The sequence below is a fragment of the Myxine glutinosa genome, chromosome 10, assembly GCF_964187855.1.
Source record: "Myxine glutinosa chromosome 10, kmMyxGlut1.1, whole genome shotgun sequence".
Lineage (NCBI taxonomy): Eukaryota > Metazoa > Chordata > Myxini > Myxiniformes > Myxinidae > Myxine > Myxine glutinosa.
In genome coordinates this window covers 15652571-15674438 of record NC_136270.1, presented here as the reverse complement: position 1 = coordinate 15674438, position 21868 = coordinate 15652571, and the positions used below count along the sequence as shown (strand labels likewise).

Genomic DNA, 21868 nt, shown 5'->3' with positions numbered 1-21868 from the left:
CAAACGGCTTAAAGAGCCTCGGTGTGGAGCTTCGTCCTCCTTGGTGACTGGCTGTGGATGGTGCGAAGGGATTTCTCATCCTAACTACTCCACTGACATTTACTTTTAACCAACCCAGGGTCGTACCCTGCCAATCGGCCTCTTTAAACTATGTGGTTCTAAGAACCCGAATTCCCATTGCCCACCTGGTGCCCTACAAAATTTGGGTCTCATTCCCAACGAATTTTCATACTATGCCCTTGCACAATTTCGGGGCTGGGTCGTGTGGCTCCACTAGCAGGTCCAACTACCTGCGGACCTCCGCCACTGAAGCCGCTACCCGAGCTTACCTGCTCCTGCGACTACCTAACTGGGGAAGGCCCCTCCTGGCACTTTACCCCCTGATGCCCACCTTGGCATTGGGCAACCCGGGTCCTTCCCTTGGATCCTCGGGCCCCACTCAACAACTCACAACTACCCTAACTGGGGAAGACCCTTCCTGGCGCTTACCCCCTCTGTGCCCACCTTGGCATCGGGCAACCCGGGTCCTCTCCTGGGATCCTCGGGCCCCACTCACAACTAACCTAACCGGCTCCCAGAGCCTACCTGCGGCCTCACCTGGCTGACAACTACCATTGGCGGAGTGCCCCAATAACCATACGCATCAATTAAGCCACATGCCCAGCCATTCCACATACTCACCACCCTACAAAGCACTACTTGCTACTGCCTGCACCACAGGTGTCAATATCCATACAAATTTTGCCTCTGCCCTCTACCTGGCTTTACACTACCCCCCCCCCCCCCCGGGCTTTCGCGAATGGGTTCCACTCTTCCCCCATTCAATCCTTCGCACCATGCATTCCACACCTTTTATTCCCACACCAAGCATTCCACACCATTTATTTGCACACCATTTATCTCACACACCTTTTGTCTCGCACACCTTTTGTGCTCACACACTTTTTTCCTCGCACACCTCAAACACAATTCCTTTTATTTTCCACACACACACAGCATCATCTAGCTGACTACTTCCCCTAAAACTCGTGCTTCCCCGTCGTCCCTTTAAACTATGCACTCCCTTGTCATTATCATCCACTTAAGCTACCTACGTCCCCACTATAGGTCAAGAGTCACTACTTAAATCTCAGTCTCTGCAGTCTTCTAATTCCCTAACATTATCCTAGCCCTCCCTCGGCGAGCTTCGGTGCCCCATGGAGGTAACCATTGCTGGCACCCCCATGTGCCTGTCACTGCATCCCCCTAAACTAATGCTCATGGGCCCTCTTTGAGGAATGGTGACACCACCATTCCTCCACGTAGGGTACACTACTCTCATCAGTCCACTACACTCGAGCCTCACCAAGTGGATGTACATTGTCGTCATGGCTCGACCTTGAAGGCCTGAGCGATCCATTCCGGTGGTTGGTCTCCTGTATGTTGAGTCCGTCCGGCATTTTCGATCCAGGGGAGAGGTATTGATGGGCCGAGGTGCAGGGCCCCATCCCTGCGCGGGGCCTCGCGGTCCCACGCACGGGGACCCAACCGGCCCCGGTTGGAGCACCGCACCCGCCAAGGTGCGCGGCTCCGAAATCTCCTACCTCCCCTTGAACCTCGCCGATTGCCTTTCCCGCCACGGCACGGCACCAACCATACAGTGTGGGGGCCGGCACGGATCGTGCATGCCGGTCCTTGTGAGACCGCCGCGGCACCGATCCCCGCCGGTCCCTGCTGCACACCACTCACCAGGGGCTCGCGTCTGCTACCCGTCCCGCTAAACACTACCCCGGTCGGTGTCCATGCTTGAGCCGCGTTCTCACCACTTGTGACCCACTCCGCACTCGCACACCCAGGTGCCCCCACGCCTCTCACACTCTCCGCTATCGCACACCCAGGCACACACGTGCCTCTCACACATCACTGCACTCTCCTGTGCACACCCTTCTCTTACACACTCAGGTGCACACCATCCAGGTGCACTCGCACCTTTCACGCACCCCATCATCGCACACTTTTCTGTTACACACTCTGTAACACCCCCGGGTGTGCACTCCTGCACACACTCTGCAACACGCTTTGGTGTGCACTCCTGCACACACTCTGTAACACACTCTCCCATTACACACTCCGTAACACCCTCGGGTGTGCACTCTCCTGTTACACACCCAATCATCGCACACTCTGGCACACACTTTTCTCACTCATGCTTCGGCACACACTCTTCCGTTACACACTCCGTAACACCCTTGGGTGTGCACTCTCCTGTTACACACCCAATCATCACACACTCTGGCGCACTTTCCTCGCTCACGCTTCGGCGCACACTCTCTCTCATACCGCGCACCAGTCGCCCTCGTACACCGCACAATGGACCTTCCGCGACTGCCCGGGTTTCGTCTCTCTCCCAAGCGCGCCAAAAACCCGTTCGCGCCAAACACATTCGCGCCATTATTTCTTACCTCGGGGTCCTCCTTCCCCGGCTTCTTCGCCAGCACCTGTAAACCTTTATTGGGGTTAGCAAGCCCGGCATCACGGTGCAAATGCAGACTTTGTGCGGATTTCATTTCTTTCTCCCGTGATTTATCTTCTGGTTCTTCTGTCTCTCCTCCCCCAATTATCTCTTTTTCCTCGGCGACCGCCGGCTTTTCTACCACCTCCTCTCGCGTCGCGACCCTCATAGCCCCAGTCAACTTGGCTGTCCTCTGCTCAAACTCGCTCCCCACGCGTTCCTCACATCGCTTCACCTCGTCGCGCCCCATTGCGACCTCCTCGCTCAACCCGTGCCTTATGTCCTCCCCTGCCTTTTCATGTCCTCCTTCGATGCCACCCTAAATTTTTCCAATTCCCGGGTGGATTTGTCCCCCATTTCTTTCAATTCCCGGGTGTATTTGTCACTTTGGGCGTCCATTTTCCCAATTATCTTTGCAGACATTTTGATTAGGTATAATTCAATGTCGAACCCGGGTCGCACAGCGGGCCTGGCTGCCACCGCCACGTGCGAGGCGCCGCCATTTTCTTCGCCAGCTACCGCCCCCCTCTTCGGCTTCCTCCACTACCAACTGTCTCTCCTGCAGGTCCTGGGTTATCCATTCCTCCTCTTCATCTACCCCCACTACACCGGCATTCGACCGCCTTGGCCAGCCATGGTACGAATACAATTTTGGATTTAACAACTAAATTTCGTACGCTCGTAATTTCGAGTGCGTGAAGCGCACTCCAGGTCCAATCCCACTCCTGACACCAAATGTTATGGTTTTGCGCGACCCCGTTCCCTTACCAAGGGGAGATTAAGCCCCTTGTTCTCCTGGGGTCTTCACAACCGCGAGACTGAGTCGCCACTTCCGGTCAGACGCGGGACAGGGTTTCGGGACAATGTTTGCACGTACCTAAGTACCCATGCCGCCGCGGAAGCGGGGATCAAGTCTCGCATGGACCACGCGTAATTTGAGTACATCCGAGCGGATTGCGTACCACGTGGTCCATGCTGTTACCTTGGTATTGGAACCCGATCAGAGCGATATAATTCGTACCATGCTAAGTCAATAATGGAAAACACGAGACGGTCGAATCAAAGAAATAACAGGTTTAATTATTATTTACAATGATTGGTAGAAGAAGCAGAGACACAGGGCATTCTTAAACAGTCTTACTTATCAGCCCAGACAATGGGCCCATTCACACTCACAGGGGGATGAAGGAAGAATTGTTCATGCGCTGAACGCGCCGGCCTTGGTCGTCCAGGAACAACTCACTCGGCGTGGCCCTCTGGCGGTCGCCACACGTTCCCCGGCGAAGGCAGGCAGGCAGGTGGGAGGAATCCTCGCAGCGCGTGTCTGGGCAAAGGCAGGCAGGTGGGAAAATATACGCGCGTCTCTGTAGCCCGGCACGGCTGTCTTTCACAGCACGATTAATACAACTGCGCGCTTTCACTCTTGTAACTCAACGGAGGATCTGACTCAAGCTCAACCGAGAACTCAACCTGTAACTCATGTGCGTTTTACCTCATAACTCAACGAGCGCCTCTCCTCATAACTTAATTCAACAGAGGACCCCGGCTCACAACTGGCACAGCGCGTCTCTCCTCATAACTTAATTCAACAGAGGACCCCGGCTCACAACTGGCACAGCGCGTCTTTCCTCATAACTTAATTCAACAGAGGACCCCGGCTCACAACTGGCACAGCGCGTCTCTCCTCATAACTTAATTCAACAGAGGAACCCGCCTCACAACTGAGGTGGGGGCTCCGGGCACAGGGTTATATCGCCACGCCCTGGCTTGCATCGAATGATCCAAACCACGCCTTTTGCCACAGTGATAAGCCACTCCCCTCGAGCCCTGATTGGCGGCTCGTGCTTACCGGTCACTCCCACTCTTCCTGTCCCGCCTTCCTTTGGCCTTGATCGACTTGTTCAGGCCGGCCTCGTGGGATTTCGCGCCAAATCCAAAAGCATCGAGGCAGCATAAGCATTGGAAGGAGACCTAACTCTCATTACTCTACTCAACGCAAAACTAACACAGAAAAAGGACTACGCTTACATTTACTATGAAATAACTGAGCTTAAACGAGGCTACGTGTTGTAGTGTAACTAAACTATGAGGGGAAATTAACCTTTTATTGCACAACCACAAAACCGCAACAATATCTATATATGTAAATATACAGTATATATATATATATATATATATACGGTATATCAGCCCGTTGAACGCAAACGGTCACTTCCGTTGAACTTGGGGCTGACTCAGAAGAAGACCTTTGTTGGTCGAAAGCTTGTCGACAATTAAAGATCGACGTCCTGAAGCTACGTCCGCGTCTTATTTAATCTAACGATTATATATATATATATATATATATATATATATATATATATATATATATATATATATATATATATATATATATGTAGCGGTTACCGCTGGATGCACACAATCGCCTTGCACCGGCCAGAACACGGCCAGACGCGCCTCTCCCGGGCATGCCCGGACTCACTGTTCCCGGGCACGCCCGAACCTCCCGGGCACGCCCGGTCTCGTCTTTCCCGGGCATGCCCGCTCTCGCCTTTCCAGGGCTCGCCCAGAGCGTCCGGGCATGCCCGCTATCGCCTTTCCAGGGCTCACCCAGAGCGTCCGGGCATGCCCGCTATCGCCTTTCCAGGGCTCGCCCAGAGCGTCCGGGCATGCCCGCTATCGCCTTTCCAGGGCTCGCCCAGAGTGTCCGGGCATGCCCGCTATCACCTTTCCAGGGCTCGCCCAGAGCGTCCGGGCATGCCCGCTATCGCCTTTCCAGTGCTCGTCCAGAGCGCCCAGGCACGCCCAGCCTCGATTTGCCAGGCCGCAGCCAAACACGCCCGGGCAGGTCCAGACTCGCCTTTCCAAGGCTCGCCCTTGATACCCGGGCATGCCCGGTATAGCTTTTGCCGGGCAAACTTCCCGACATAAATGTGTATATATATTGCTGCCCGATAAACGGGCTTTTCAGAGTACCCGAGTGTGATACATTTATTAAACCTACTCGGACGAATTTCCATCTTTGGTCGCGTCAATTCTTTCAACTCGCGTTGGAGCCCAGCTCCTTCATATATATATATATATATATATATATATATATATATATATATATATATATATATATATATATATATAGATAGATATATATAGATAGATATATATTGTAAATGTCAAGCTCATAGCTAAACCTTTTGCAAATAGCTTTGTGGTGGGAATAGGATCTAGCTAACCTTTACTGGTGGCTCTCATCCCACAGCCGTCCCACCACAGTACTATGTTAACAGTAAGGTCACCTGCATTTGCTACAAACATAAAACTGCAAAAAGACACCACGGCCTGGCCTGTGCAGCCCACAGTTTTAACTGTTATCCTGGTAAGTGAAGCGAAAACGGAGACATGAACCCGGACCCACAGCCCCGGAGCAATGTATAAGGAACTGCATTAAAGAAAATGCAGGAAATTGTGAGGGAAAATTGGAAACAGATGAAAGAATGTTTTCTATCAGCTGAACAAGACAGGTACAAGGAATGTTTCTGCTTTGATTTGGGAGTAAAACCTGACCACCTCATTCTTTGTTCAGATTCAAATACCACCTTCATCGTTGTATTGTGGACATGCCATTGTTGAGTTAGTTCCAGTTTCCTTTTGATTGACATTTAACTCATTTAACATTTAAACGACAAATTTATTTCAACGACAGATTGATACCTGTGGCTGGACGGATTGGCTATCTCAATACTGAATCCAAATTCCCACTTGGAATTTGGCCATGGTACCGGCACACATTGACCTACTCATGAATATCGTAGAATATCGATGTTCAAGCAGACGGAATAGAACGCTTAACAACAGAGCACTGTGAAGGTATTTCCTTCCATAGGAGTTTGTGTGGATTTGTAACTTACATTAGCAAAACGAATTAGCATAAAACTTTATGTTACATGTCTGAACCACCATAGTGATTTGGTAAGCGTGGAACAGCATCTTGTGATGTTAAACAATCTACATTATGACACTGTATCTGCCACACATGATGAGGTTTTCTTAGCAGGAGGAGAATTGGATCCTCGGAGATTTGAGTGTGCTGATAATAATAATAATAATTCATTATTTTGTTATTGGACCGGAGCAGCTCTCCTGTCATTCCATCAGCATGCAGGTGGAGGTAGGTAATGGTACCGTCATAGAAGGCGAAGCAGGGCAGTGCAGGTGATTGAATTAAGGAGCCTCTAATCGCCGAGCACATTCAATAACCAGCATGCCACCGGGTTCCGCAAAGCTTTGGCAGTGGTGAGATAAGAAAATGGAAAATGTCAGTGTAAATAGGAGAGTCGTGTTTAAAGGTCATTGTTTGCACCTGGAGAACATTTGAGGATTGAGTAGGGATTGGGAGCAAAATATTTGGGAAGGGTCCATGTTTTTTTTTGGCGATTTGCTGGCATCGTCGTGAACTTTTAGGGGATAAAAAAACGTGCGCACTTCTTGCATCAAAATATATTTATATTTTTTAAACCGAAGGAGAGACCAGAAATGTTCTTAAAGGGGCATTGTCCTCAAATGATTGTCTTTACCTGTACCGGTGCTAGATAAGGTTTGCTTTATACCCCTAGTCTAAGGGGTCGAAAGAGTTCTAAGGGGTGTAAGGGCTCTAAAGGATATAAAGGGTCCAAGGGATCTCAAGGGGTGTAAAGTGTCTAAGGGGTATAAAGGGTCTTTGTGGTGTAGATGGGTCTAAAGGGTGTAAAGGGTCTTTGTGGTGTAGAGGGGTCTCAGGGGTACAAAGGGTCTTTGTGGTGTAGAGGGGCCTAAGGGGTGTAAAGGGTCTTTGTGGTGTAGATGGGTCTAAGGGGTATAAAGGGTCTTTGTGGTGTCGATGGGTCTAAGCTAAGGGGTATAAAGGGTCTTTGTGGTGTAGATGGGTCTCAGGGGTGTAAAGGGTCTTTGTGGTGTTGAGGGGTCTAAGGGGTATAAAGGGTCTTTGTGGTGTAGAGGGGTCTCAGGGGTACAAAGGGTCTTTGTGGTGTAGAGGGGCCTAAGGGGTGTAAAGGGTCCATGAGATCTTAGGGGGTATAAAGGGTCTAAGTGGTATAAAGTGGCTAAGGGGTATAAAGGGTCTTTGTGGTGTAGAGGGGTCTAAAGGGTGTAAAGGGTCTTTGTGGTGTAGAGGGATCTAAGGGGTGTAAAGGGTCCAAGGGATCTAAGGGGGGTGTAAAGGGTCTAGGTGGGTCTAAGACTCTAAGGGGTATAAAGGGTATTTGTGGTGTAGAGGGGTATAAGGGGTGTGAAGGGTCTAAAGCTATTACCTAAAATGGTCTAAAGGTGCATGTATAAGGCATGCCTATTACCCGCACAGGTTTACCTCGATGCATTGCAGGTGCGTATAAGGTCTTGCTAGATCCGTTTTGGACCTCGTTTTGGATTGCTGAGAGTTATCCATTTGATGGAGACCAGGAAAGCCGAGAACTGTGTGCCCTGTGTGGCCTAGAGGAAACGGTCTGGAGGAAAGGGAGTCGGTGCGACACGTTTCGGGTCAAGAGGACCGACCTATGTGGTGCAGGTGGACGAGTTGGTGGGCAGCATCGTTGGTCACACTTGGAGCAAGAGCCTTGCAATGCCCAGTTGTGGTATTTGCGGTTGTTATCCTCAAACAGGGGTGTGCGACGGCGCCGGGCGAGCAATCCTAGTTTCATTATCGCTGCTTTTTCCAGGGTGTTTGCTTTTTGGCGAAAACCGAACAGTCTCGCCATTCATCATCAAAGCAAAACGAGCTGCGCTTGCTGCGCAGTTTACGCGTAAAAAAACAACATTTGTAATGGTTGTTCATCCTTTTCCTTTGCTCGTGTTACAAAGTACGCAGCGTACTTGTAGGCCCGAAAGGAAAGCGCCCATCCGGTCCAACATGGCTGCCGGTCACGTGTTGTTTTCACAGTCGCCGTCGTTATAGGCCTAGGCTTCGCTTCAACGTGGCTCATTTTCTCCATTATTTTTCAACGATATGTTTTGCATAGAAAGCTGAAACAAAAATGCAATTTTCCGGATGACACATTTACCGAATGAAGATGGGTTTATTTGTATGCAATTTGCAGACGTCGCCGCCCGTGCTTTACACGCCGTGGACCCGATGGTAAATGAGCTGTGAAAGTCAAGGTGAACCGGTCGTGGTTACAATAAATGGAATGTTACATATTGCAACTTATTCTCATTATGAAATGTCCCACACATTTGTGTTTCAGCTGGAAAGGGCGACTGTCCTTCCAGAACAACAGTTGCTCAAGAGGAGGGTTTTAATTGGCATGATGAAGTAGGAGGAGGTGGTGATACTTTAGTTTGCTGATTCAATGTTACCAAACTTCGTCATTGAAGCAATTACTCGAGGACGAGCTGCAGAACAAGTTTCCTCTTTTTATTTATTTATAATAATGCGAGTTCACTTAGAAGGAATTTAAATGCAGGAGCCAATTAGGCCCATCAAGCCTGCATAATTGTTGCCAACATATGGTTGTTTGACTGTGCCCTATTGTTAAACACACCATTTTTAAAGTCTTTTGTATGATTACCAGGGTTCGAACCACCGACCTCCCAAACTCGGAGCAGAACCTCTAACCATAACACCATCCAGTCTGCTGCTGCAGCTGCTACTGTTGTTTGTTGTTATTATTATTACTCCTGCAAGGGAGTAATGCATTCGAGTGTGTGTGTGTGTGTGTGTGTGTGTGTGTGTGTGTGTGTGTGTGTGTGTGTGTGTGTGTGTTCGTGTGTTTGTGAACAAGATATCTGGAAAAGTTCTGAACGGATTTGGATGAAAGTTGGTGGGATGATTGCCCTTGGGATAATGAAGAATCGATTAGTTTTTGGTGAAGCTCAGGATATTATTCCGGATCCAGGAATTTTTTGAAGGATTGTTTAACATTGGAAGATAGGGCTCATTTCTTTTCAACATTATCTTCTATATATTCTATATTTAACATTGTGATATGAAAATAGTTTTCATATTTGTTGTAAATGTCGTTTAAACTCGCGGTTATGCGTTAGAGCGGTGTATTTTCTTTAGCAGCGTCGTCTTCAATGTTCCTTTTTTTCCTTCTAATAAAGACATATTCTGTAGCGGTTACCGCTGGATGCACACAATCGCCTTGCACCGGCCAGAACACGGCCAGACGCGCCTCTCCCGAGCATGCCCGGACTCACTGTTCCCGGGCACGCCCGAACCTCCCGGGCACGCCCGGTCTCGTCTTTCCCGGGCATGCCCGCTCTCGCCTTTCCAGGGCTCGCCCAGAGCGTCCGGGCATGCCCGCTATCGCCTTTCCAGGGCTCGCCCAGAGCGTCCGGGCATGCCCGCTATCGCCTTTCCAGGGCTCGCCCAGAGCGTCCGGGCATGCCTGCTATCGCCTTTCCAGGGCCCGCCCAGAGCGTCCGGGCATGCCCGCTCTCGCCTTTCCAGTGCTCGTCCAGAGCGCCCGGGCACGCCCAGCCTCGACTTGCCAGGCCGCAGCCAAACACGCCCGGGCAGGTCCAGACTCGCCTTTCCAAGGCTCGCCCTTGACACCCGGGCATGCCCGGTATAGCTTTTGCCGGGCAAACTTCCCTACATAAATGTGTGTATATATTGCTGCCCGATAAACGGGCTTTTGTCAGAATACCTGAGCTGTTTTGTTTCAATAAAGCAACTCGGACGAATTCCGTCTTTGGTCGCGTCAATTCTTTCGACTCGCTTTGGAGCGCAGCTCCTTCAATTCTGTCATTTTAAAACTACCAAAGTGTGTATTAGGTTTCCCCGTTTAATAAAATGTATCGTTTGGTACGTATAATGCTTTAAAACTGTTTTTTTTTTTTTTTTTAACCTCAGAAGAGATATCAACATTTACCTCAGCGAATGTGGTCAGTTACCTCAGTTACCTCAGTCCATCTCTGTGGTCCAGGCGACGTCGTGCTTGGCCGGCTTGCCCCGGAGGGCTTCGTACAGGGGGCGCATGAGTTGGGCGGCGCGAGGCACGAACCGGTGGTAAAAATTTACCATCCCCAAAAATTCCTGTAGGGCCTTGATGGAGCGGGGGCGCGGGAAGCTTGTGACTGCCTCCTCCTTGGTAGGCAGCGGGACGGCCCCGCGCTTCGTGATGCGGTGCCCCAGGAAGTCGACGGCCGTTACGCCAAACTGGCATTTCGCCGGGTTGATGATGAGGCCGTGCTGGCCGAGGCGCTCAAAAAGCGTGCGCAGGTGGATGAGGTGCTCCGCCCGGGAAGTGTTGGCGACGAGATTGTCGTCCAAGTAGACGAAAAGGAAGGTGAGGTCGCGCAGCACGCTGTGCATCAGCCGTTGGAAGGCCTGAGCCGCGTTATTAAGGCCGAACGGCATGCGAAGGAACTCGAAGAGGCCAAAAGGTGTAATTACCGCCGTCTTCGGCACGTCGGCCGGCCGGACGGGTACCTGGTGGTAGCCCTGAATGAGGTCGACCTTGGGAAAGATCACCCGCCCCGCCAAACGGGCGGAAAAGTCCTGTATGTGTGGTATCGGGTACCGGTCGGGGGTGGTGGCGTCGTTGAGGTGGCGGTAATCACCGCATGGTCGCCATCCGCCACCCGGTTTGGGCACGATGTGCAGGGGCGAGGCCCACGTGCTATTCGAGCGCCGCACAATGCCCAATCGCTCCAGCGCGTCGAATTCCGCCTTCGCCACGGCGAGTTTGGCCGGGTCGAGGCGGCGAGCCCTGGCGTAGACCGGTGGACTTGTGGTCGGGATGTGGTGTTCGACGCCGTGCTTGACGGCGACGGCCGAAAACGTCGGCTGCGTGAGGGCGGGAAACTCGGCGAGTAGGCGGGTGAAATCGTCCACGGCCGGGAGCGTGCAGGCTAGCTTGGTCGGAGCGGAGCCGCTCAATGAGCAAGCGAGCGAGCTGAAGGTCTCCGCGTTGATGAGCCGACGCCGTTTGACGTCGACCAAAAGCCCATGCGCGCAAAGAAAATCTGCACCCAGCAAGGCCATGGGCACGTTCGCCGTGATGAAGTCCCACCTGAAGCGCTGGCCCCCGAAGCAGAATGCGACGCTGCGCGAACCAAAGGTGCGGATGGAGGAGCCGTTTGCGGCGACCAAGGCGGGGCCGCACAGCGCGGCCTGTTTGTCCTGCACCGAGGCGGGTATCACGCTCAGCTGAGCGCCGGTGTCACACAAAAAACGCCGCCCGGACTCTGTGTCCGTGATGAACAGAAGGCTGCCTGAATGGCCGATGCTCATGGCAGGCAGCGAGCGCCGGCCTGGTCGTTTCCCGACCCGCCGAAAGTGCATGGTGGGCGGCACGTTCTGGCCTTTTGCCCGAACCTGGCTTGGTAATAGCACATCGTCCGCTCTGGTGGAGGCTCCGGCGGTCGCGTCGGGTTCGGTCGACGGGGCGTCGCGGCGGCCGCTGCCGTCAGTGGCGCGGACCGGCCCAGGGTTCCAGGCGGCCGCTCCGACGTGTCGCCTGGCCGAGAAAAATTTATCGGCCTCCTTGGCCAGGGTGCGAGGGTCCGTGATGGGCGAGTTAGCCAAAGCTAACCGTACCTGCCCGGGTAGCCGCCGGAGGAACAGCTCGCGGAAGAGGAAGTCCGGGCTGTGGTCACCGAGAAGAGCAAGCATGTGGTCCATGCATTCGGATGGACGGGCCTCGCCCAGCTCCGGGAGGTCGAGTAGTTGTCGCGCGTGTTCGGTCTCCGTGAGTCCAAACGCACCGAGGAGTAGGCCTTTGAGCGCGCCGTATTTGTCGGCGTTCGGCGGGTGCTGTAGGATGCTCAGGACCCGGGCAGCGGTGGAGGCGTTGAGCGCGGAGACCACATGGTGGTAGCGCGGAGGAGGTAGCGCGTCGTGTCCTCCGTAATTTTCCGCAGGGCGAATTGAGAATCCGCTTGAGCAAACCAAACGGCCGCGTGCGACTCCCAAAAGCCCGGGAGCTTCAAAGCTACAGCTGACTCCATCGCCGTGTTCTTAGAAAGGGGTCACCAATTGTGGGAGCTGTGCTCGCACGATAAAGCCAGACAAAATGGACGACACAGGAACGAAGTTTCACCGAGCTATTTATTTTAGCTCAACACGAAAGAACTCAAAAGCACTGAATCAGCCCATAGAACGGGCGGCAATTTATAAGGCAAACTCAACACACAAAAAGCCACGCCTCAGGCGGGGCGTGGTATGCAAATAGGTAAGCCACGCCTCTCAACGGGGCGTGGTATGCAAGACAAGTGTTCGCCCGGGAAAGGCAAGTCTGGACACGCCCGGGCGAGTCCGGACAAGTGAAGTGACCGCTCGCCGGTTGCGTCATCGGCCGGTGCAAGGTAATTGTGCCATGCTTCCGGTAACTGCTACAATCTTCTATATATTCTAAATATATAACTGTGCAGTGTCTGTCTTGTGTTGTCTTGTCTTGTCACTGAACTACTCCCTCAAACTTTTGTGAAATCGTACTATTCCAACTTGACCCACGGCCGGAGTATGCGCTCTACTGAGTGGCGTTCGAGTTAGTTATATTATTTATTATTATGATTGTTTATTATTATACCATGCAGCTGTCGATGTTAATAATAATATACCTGCTGTAGTTGTACATTTGCCATTAATTTATGGGTTTGATTTTTCAGCTCCGGTAACCCCAGGCCTGCTCTTTGTTCCTCTTTCCTGGCTGTCCCTATAGCTGCCTCCCAAGGGAGCCAGTGGGTGGGGAGAGCCGGGCGGCGTCGCCAGGCAAAGTGGGCCAGAGGCCAGTGGCATGGCGCGGTGCCCGTACGATTCGACGCACAGCAATGTGGCGCTTTTCTCCGGTAAGAGGCACCGTGACATCGTTTGGAGGTTATATTATACGTTTGTGGCAACGGTGATGAAAATGGTCCATCTTATTGATTAGTCATTTACTTTCATATTCTCGAACGCTTTGTCATGGATAACCGATACTAAACGGTGCATTGTAAGGTATAACAAGGACAGCAAACATCTCATTATACCCGAAAAGTTAAACGAGGCCAAAAACATTTTCTTTTTTAAAGTTCTTTATGATGACGATTTATTTTTGATGATTTATTTTTAGATAAAATAATCACAGCACAACATTATTTCTATATGCAAACTATTAATCCAACAACTTAATACATTATTCTGCAATGCTCGTTTTGTACTCGAGCCTGGTGTTGACTTAGTGGTTCGGGTGCCGGGCTTGGGATCCGAGGATCCTGGGTTCAAATCCCGGTCGATCGATGAATTAACGCCAGGGGGGTTGACTCAGCCTGTCATCCTTCCAAGGTCGGCAAATTGAGTACCAGTTCACTGGTAATTACCTGTGTGTGGCAAGAGGTGACTAACAGGGTTGGCGGCAGGAAGGGCATCCGGCCATAAAACATTGCTTCAAAAAGGGGACCACGGTGCCCAAAAAAGGCCAACCCCTGCTCTGCGGGGAAAAATGGCCTCTAAAGGTGGTTCTGCTCATTTTGTACTCTCCATTCTGATTCTTCTTCTTCTGCATATGGAGCACAAGGATGCGGGGTAGCATCATTGGCTGAGGGCATGGCTGTACACCTGATGTAGCGCCCTCTGCTGGTTCGGGCAGGAATTAGTAATTAGTCCATGGTGCTGGTGATGGCTCGCCTACTCTTCGTGAATGACACCGTGGGATCTTTAATGTCCACCAACGCATGCTGCCCAATTTAACGTCCATCCGAGGGATGACACACACATTGATGAATCACCTGCCTGTGAAACACCAGGTTGACAGTTTATAGCTGGGTCTGGATTCGAACCCAGGCTGGACAGCTTAGGGATTTGTGTGTGTTCCATCCTATGAGCCCACAATTCTAATAGCCGGCAAAGCCGGTGTTGTGAATGAACGCGTATTATGTTGAAAAGCCAGATTTTGCTGGATCCTTTGAGAATTTCGAAGCTTTGACGCACCAAATCGCTCCATGGAAGCCGCCATCTTGCGGATGCGGAATTATGCATAAACAATTGCGAAAAAGTTAAATAGAGGCTTTGGCTTCACCGGCTCATTGCGGCTTTGCAGTAGGATCATATTAAGGGAATAGTAAACAAGAAAAGACATGGCTTTTAGAGTAAGAATACAGTACTTAAGTAATTGTCCTTGGTACCGAGACCTTTCTTAACTTGCATTCAATACACTTGTAATGTGTGATTCGTCTTGGGGGTTGTAGATCCAGGAAGTGTTTCGGCAAACTGGGGCGATGGCGATAAACATTACGCTTGAGGTGGTGGAGAGTGGGGAGAGAAAAGCTGAATGTTTAAAGTTGCACATATATGGTATCAATTTATCTCCCTTCAATACCGCCATTCTGATTTCTATGACATTTCCATCTGGTTCTCTTTTGTTTAACAATGTAGTGATTCCCAGCTCATGGCCTGGATGCTAAGGCTGGCAGGATGGCTTTAGAGCTACCCACACTCATCTCTAAGCTGGGTTTTAACTGCCATCCTTGTATTTCACATATAGGGTGATTCATCAATGTGTGTGACGTCCCTCGGATGGACATTCAATTGGGCCTCCCATCACCAGCATTCATTGGTGGACGTTACATATCCCACGGTGTCCTTTGCGAAGAGTAGGCGAGCTGTCTCCAGCATCCTGAACAAATTACAAATTCCTGCCTAAACTAGTACAGGGCATTGCATCGGACAATGATGCTACTGTTACGTGGTCCTCCCGGTAACTACCTGGTCTTGGTGACCCCCGGACCGTGGGAGGGACCCCGCCAGAAAGTTATATGATTTATACGCTTTCGTAACGCAATCAATATGAAAGACACAACAATTCAAGTCAATAAGAAACCCCACACCAAGGATCCGGATTACTTAATAATATATTCTCCATCCATCATCAGCAATCAACAATCCATCAACAATCTTACTAAGATGGCCATCTCATAAATTTCCCCCCCTTTCCCCACTCACGACCCCTCAATGGTCACTGTCCCTCACAATGTCTCTGGGCCCCTCCAGACCAAGGTGAAGGTCGACTTCTCCGCACACGGGCGGTTGAACGAACCCCTGGCTGACGTGTTCCAAACGTGCACGTCGCGTACCGGGAACAGCTGCTGCAGCGCACACCTCCTTGCAAAGCAAAGCGCGGCTTGCAAAGCGCGCGAGGCCCAAGGTGCGACCCGTACGCGTCCTTGTAGACGTGGAGGCGAACTGTGCCGGACGCTTGGTTCTGTGCACGAACCCACGGCAACTTGACGTGTAATCGGTAATTACCCCGCGCAGGTAACTCCTTTCGCCAGACGGGCTTTCAAACGCAGCGTCCCCCACGCTGCTCAATATCGACACCGCTCGCGTCGGAGCTGGGCGAGGAAGAAAAAGATCGCCGCTTCTCCCGGACCTCGTGTCTTTTTCTTCTTCCGGTTCACTATCCCGTTTCCGGTCTCCTGTTATCCGGAGCCTCTCTAACCCTTTAACCACAACAACCTTTAATAGAATAAACATTAATAAGCAATGACATGAATAGTAACTCCTCTAAATCCGGGATCCGTAACACTCCCCCCCCTTCAAGAAAGAAAGTTTGAACCCCGCGAAAACTTTCTGTGCCGGCCAACTTTGATAAACCAACCCGATACCCCAAATCATCAGTTCCCCCCGGGCACAATTATCGCATCTCAAAAATAAAGCAACAAACTTTCACCAAAACCCCCCAGAGATTCCAAGGTAATTCCCTCTAGACCAAGCGTCAACCACTTCTAGTTGCTCTTAGATGGAGGCCCAGCTGAGTACTCACTACATGGACGCCTTAAGGAATGTGGGGTTCACGGTTAGTCCGGGGAGGAAAGTTCATTACATGGACGCCTTTAAGAACGTGGAGTTCACGGTTAGTCCGTGTAGGAACGTTCCCTACCGGGACGCCTTTTAAGAACGTGGCGTTCACGGTTAGCCCGTGTAGGAGCCCAGGCTCGGCGGCTCCGCCGTATATAGAGTGCTTCAACTTCTCCGGACTCCTAACAGTTACGGTGGGACCCCTTGTCCCAGCAGTCCCCTGACTGGCGGTCTCCTTCTCGGCCAGTCCTCTGCCAATCATTCTTTCGGGAGATGCCGTAACTCTGGGAGCCTCCATAGTAATATCGGCTGCTGCCAACACCAAAACTACCGCCAAGTGGTCCTCTTCTGTAGACCTCTCGGCACCTACGAAATGCCTTCCCTACTGTTATGGTCCGACCCTCCAAATCCTTACCATTCCAATTCTTCTCTGCCTCCCTGGCGTCTCTTGTGCTTGCAAACGTGACAAAGCCGAACCCTCTTGACCGTTGCGTTTCCCTGTATTTTACCACCCGCACTTCCACCAGCGGCCCATATCTGTTGAAGACAGAGGTCAGAACTTCTTCCTCTGTGTTGAAGTTCAGTCCCCCTACGAATAACTTGGAACTTTTGTCGCCATCCCGAGCTGGGGTGGTGTTATGTCCCCTGCGGGGCTCTTTACCCACTCTCTGGTTACCATAAATTTGCCCCCCGGCCAAATCATTCCCGATAATCACAGATACCCCCTCTACAGGAAGCGTGGCTTGTAAACCGACGGTGACCGGTCCTGACACCAAATCGGATTCCAAATGGATGACATGAAGTGGGGCACTAACACAGCCACCGATCCCTTGTAACCGAACACTATCACCAGTTGCGGTACTCTTTGACAATGGCAAAATGCCTTCAAGCATTAAGGATTGATGGGTTCCTGTGTCCCTCAATACCCTAACAGGTCTTGGGTTAGTCAAGTCTCCCTCGAGTGAGACAAACCCCTCATAAATAAATGGTTGGTAACTCTTCTGTGGGCGATTTCTTACGCTAGCCATCGCATTCGGAGTTGTAATAGTCGGACTCCGCTCTGGGTTGTCCCTTTTCATGAGGTAACAACTGGACATCAAGTGTCCAGGTTTTTTGCAAAAGGCGCAAGTAGGCCCGGAGGAAAAACTCGTGGTCTGCCTCGGGCCCCCTGGGAAATAAGTTTGTCTTGGGCCCGTAGCCCTCTGATTTCGAACAGTTGGGGTATCCGCGTTGTCCCCATAATCCTCTCGAGGCCGCCGCCATGTATTGTCGTTCTCCGCACCGGGTGTTCCATAACTCCCCTGCTGAAGTCTAGGCGAGGAGCTAGGTGTGTGGACCCCTATCCGGTGTGTTAAGGCATAATCATCTGCCATGGTGGCTGCGTCCCACAACTTTGGTACTTTCTTTTCCTGCAGGTACACTTTGATGTCCTCGTGGACACACTGTTGAAATTCCTCCACCAGCATCAGGTCACGCAATGCTTCGAAGTCGTTCCCGACTCCTTTCGACTCACACCACCGATCAAACATGTTTTCTTTCACTCTGGCAAACTCTACATGGGTCTCACTCTCCCTCTTCCTGGCATTCCTGAATTTTTGTCGGTAAGCTTCAGGAACCAACTCATAGGCTTTGAGGATGTGCTTCTTCAATACCTCATAATCTGCACATTGGTCCATTGGTAGCGCCGAATAAATCTCTTGAGCTTTACCCACCAGCACACTTTGCACTAGTATGGTCCAGGCCTCCTCCGGCCAGTTTAACTGTCGAGCCACTTTCTCAAAGTGTGGAAAAAATTGAGTGATTTCCTTTTCACTGAAGGGTGGAACCAGCCTCACATGTCTGCCCACCTCCCAGGTGTTCTGGCTAGGTGTCGACCCCATCAGCAAGGGTGGTACCTCTCCCCATTCTCTCATTAAATCCAGCTCCTTGAATTTAATTTCTTGCTGAAGCGCCAGATCACGTTCCTTCAACTTCCTTTTGGCTTTTCTCTCCTCTGCTTCGAGTTCCCTGGCAGCTCTCCTCTCCTCTGCTTTTCTCCCTTCTAACCTTTCCTGGAGTTCTCGTTCCACTCTCCTTTCCTCTGCTTGTTTTTCTTCTCTCCTCTCTTCTGCTTTCCTTTCTTCTTCTGCTCTTTCCTTTTCTGCTTTCCTTTCTTCTTCTGCTAACCTTTCCTGGAGTTCTCGTTCCACTCTCCTTTCCTCTGCTTGTTTCTCTTCTCTCCTCTCTTCTGCTTTCCTTTCCTCTTCTGCTCTTTCCTTTTCTGCTTTCCTTTCCTCTGTTTTCATCTTTTCTAACCTTTCCTGGAGTTCTCGTTCCACTCTCCTTTCCTCTGCTTGTTTCTCTTCTCTCCTCTCTTCTGCTTTCCTTTCTTCTTCTTTGATCCGTTCCTGGCTCCGTAATTGCAACTCCAGTTTCCGGATCTCAACGTCTTCTGGTTCTTCGGGTAGCCACTGCCAGGCTAACTCATCCCATGTTCCTAATCCCACCATAGATTGCATCACCGTGGTCTGCAACTCTGCCTTCCTCAAATTAGTTCGGACCTCCAAGTTAAAATGTTTGGCCAATTTCAAGAGGTCCGCTTTTAGTAACGCTCGGAACTGTGCCTCACTAGGTGTTACCGCAAAGTTCTGTGCAACAAACGCCATGGTGACTATCGTTAACACCTGTTAACCTTCACCCAAGACCTTACCACAATTTCTCAAAAATTTACCAATTAATAATTAATTAATAAATTTTAATTACTAAAAATTATTATTTTATTATGTTATACAATTTTAGATCCCGGAATTCAATTGGACGAGCCCCCAATTCTGTTACGTGGTCCTCCCGGTAACTACCTGGTCTTGGTGACCCCCGGACCGTGGGAGGGACCCCGCCAGAAAGATATATGATTTATACGCTTTCGTAACGCAATCAATATGAAAGACACAACAATTCAAGTCAATAAGAAACCCCACACCAAGGATCCGGATTACTTAATAATATATTCTCCATCCATCATCAGCAATCAACAATCCATCAACAATCTTACTAAGATGGCCATCTCATAAATTCCCCCCCCTTTCCCCACTCACGACCCCTCAATGGTCACTGTCCCTCACAATGTCTCTGGGCCCCTCCAGACCAAGGTGAAGGTCGACTTCTCCGCACACGGGCGGTTGAACGAACCCCTGGCTGACGTGTTCCAAACGTGCACGTCGCGTACCGGGAACAGCTGCTGCAGCGCACACCTCCTTGCAAAGCAAAGGGGGCAAAGCAAAGCGCGGCTTGCAAAGCGCGCGAGGCCCAAGGTGCGACCCGTACGCGTCCTTGTAGACGTGGAGGCGAACTGTGCCGGACGCTTGGTTCCGTGCACGAACCCACGGCAACTTGACATGTAATCGGTAATTACCCCGCGCAGGTAACTCCTTTCGCCAGACGGGCTTTCAAACGCAGCGTCCCCCACGCTGCTCAATATCGACACCGCTCGCGTCGGAGCTGGGCGAGGAAGAAAAAGATCGCCGCTTCTCCCGAACCTCGTGTCTTTTTCTTCTTCCGGTTCACTATCCCGTTTCCGGTCTCCTGTTATCCGGAGCGTCTCTAACCCTTTAACCACAACAACCTTTAATAGAATAAACATTAATAAGCAATGGCATGAATAGTAACTCCTCTAAATCCGGGATCCGTAACACTACCCCCAAAGTCTTGTGCACCAAACTAAAGAAGAAGAACACTGACTTGGTGCGCTGGATGATGATTAGCGGCTGAAGTCTGAAATAGATGTTTATCACTAGTTGTTGACAGAGGTTTTGCAAACCTGAGCATTCTATTGATTGCATTAAACCTAGATTAAATTGGAATTCAGTTTGTCGAGTCCTGGGGCTCAGGTAAGATCACCTTGCTGTACCGAAGCCAAGGAGATAACTTGGAAATTGTACAGGGTTAGGGTAACAATCACACGATCTAATTTTCATTTTGAAAGATACAATGTAATATTTTATTTCCACAAAGTGTGTTAATCGGATGGAACAGGCAGCTCCATGTTCCTTCTATAAGAGGTAATGCTCCAGCATGCAGCACCCCCTGTTAATATTACATGGTACAAGTTGGTCAACTTAACTAGAGAACAGTCTGGACAGTATTGCGTCACTTTTACCATTCAATGCTCAAACAAATCCTCACCGAGAGAGCAGCAGGTAAGTGGTACTTTAAGAGATCGATTTGTTGGTAAATTTACTTTGCTCCGATAAACACTAAATCCAAGGAAAAAGTATCCGAGGAAGTGTGAAAAAAACTAAAGGTTAACATTGATGACACTGTTATGTTCAAGTTTGACTCCACTGAGTGCTCCAAGATCATTTCCGCTGGTCTTTCTCGGAAAAGCTTCCAAAGTTGCGTTGCCCGTTTTCATTATTCATAAATTCCTTTGCAATACCTTTCAGGTTGATGGAATCCCAAAGTTCCTTGTGCACACACGTAACGGTGTACAGCTTTCCGAGTCGTAATTTACCGAGAATAGGTTTTCACCGTCCGTACTGCGGACGCAGAACGCTCGACGATGGCGATCGTGGCAGGTGTGAGCAAGAGCACCTTCAAAATGTTGACCACTCCAGAAAGGGATATCTCTCTGCCCAGCTGTCATTTTCCTCGCTAGCGGCAGCACTTCCTTCCAGGAGAAGTTCTTATTCTCAGACTGTTTTCTCCATTTCATTCAGTTCGGCTTGGACATATCAGAGATGCAATTTTAGTGGGTTGGGCTGGCAGAATAGCCTAGGTGTACTCGCTTCTGGGCTGTCTACCCTGGGTTCGAATCTTGACCCAGCTAAAAACTATCTTCCTGGTGTTATGTAGGCGTGCCGTCCCTCGGATGGGCATTTTACTGGGCATCGCTGGTTAAAATGGCAATGGACATCCCCCAGTCAATTGTTACCTCAAACACCTGATTCCAGATTCTGTGACGATGCTCTTTGCACATTTTTCACTTCCCCAGAGCCGCTATCCCAGTTTCATATCGCACAGGTACTCTTCTGGTAAACCTGAGTCTGAAAGACAAAACTGCTCACACCCTAACACTCGCCTCCTATTATCAGGTCATGAGCTGCTCATCAGGGTGGGATCACATCCCTCCCCTCTAAGTTTTAATTCTCCCAACGTTTAATACTCCTGATATTCATATGTGTAGTATAAAAGTGTGTCCCAAGGTCTTGGACGGATTATTTATCATTTTGAGAATGAGACCGGTAACCGTCATTACAAAGCAAAAGGCAAACATCTCCGGAACTGAAATGTCACGCCAAATCCGACCGGTTTCCGGATGTTCCTCAAGAGGTTTGTCCGAGGTCGACCAGAGGACTTTGAGTTATCAAGGATTTTTTTGTATACTGAATCGAGGCTCGTGAAAGAGCTAACATTTATTTCACAAACAAATCAACCAGACAAACAAAATATACAAAAAGAGGGAGCGGAAGACAAGATGGGGAGAGAAGGGGAAGCACACAACTACAACATTTGAGAGCAGGGAGAAGTGTGGGAGGGAGAGGGTTTGGGGGGAGGAGGCGTGGGAAGGGGGGGGGGGGGGGGGGAGAGGTATAAAACACAAGGGGACCGAAATTAGCGGGGGTAGAAAA

At 50.4% G+C, this 21868-nt stretch overlaps 1 protein-coding gene across 7 annotated transcripts in view; it reads left to right on the top strand.

Annotated features, from left to right (window-relative positions):
- Positions 1-21868, top strand: part of LOC137434176 (semaphorin-6D) — a 512865-nt gene that overhangs the window by 450261 nt on the left and 40736 nt on the right. For all 7 annotated transcript variants that reach the window (XM_068126919.2, XM_068126921.2, XM_068126915.2 and 4 more), the window contains one exon: positions 13150-13276. In XM_068126919.2, coding sequence (XP_067983020.1) covers positions 13150-13276 — 127 coding nt within the window. The remainder of the gene's footprint in view (positions 1-13149; positions 13277-21868) is intronic.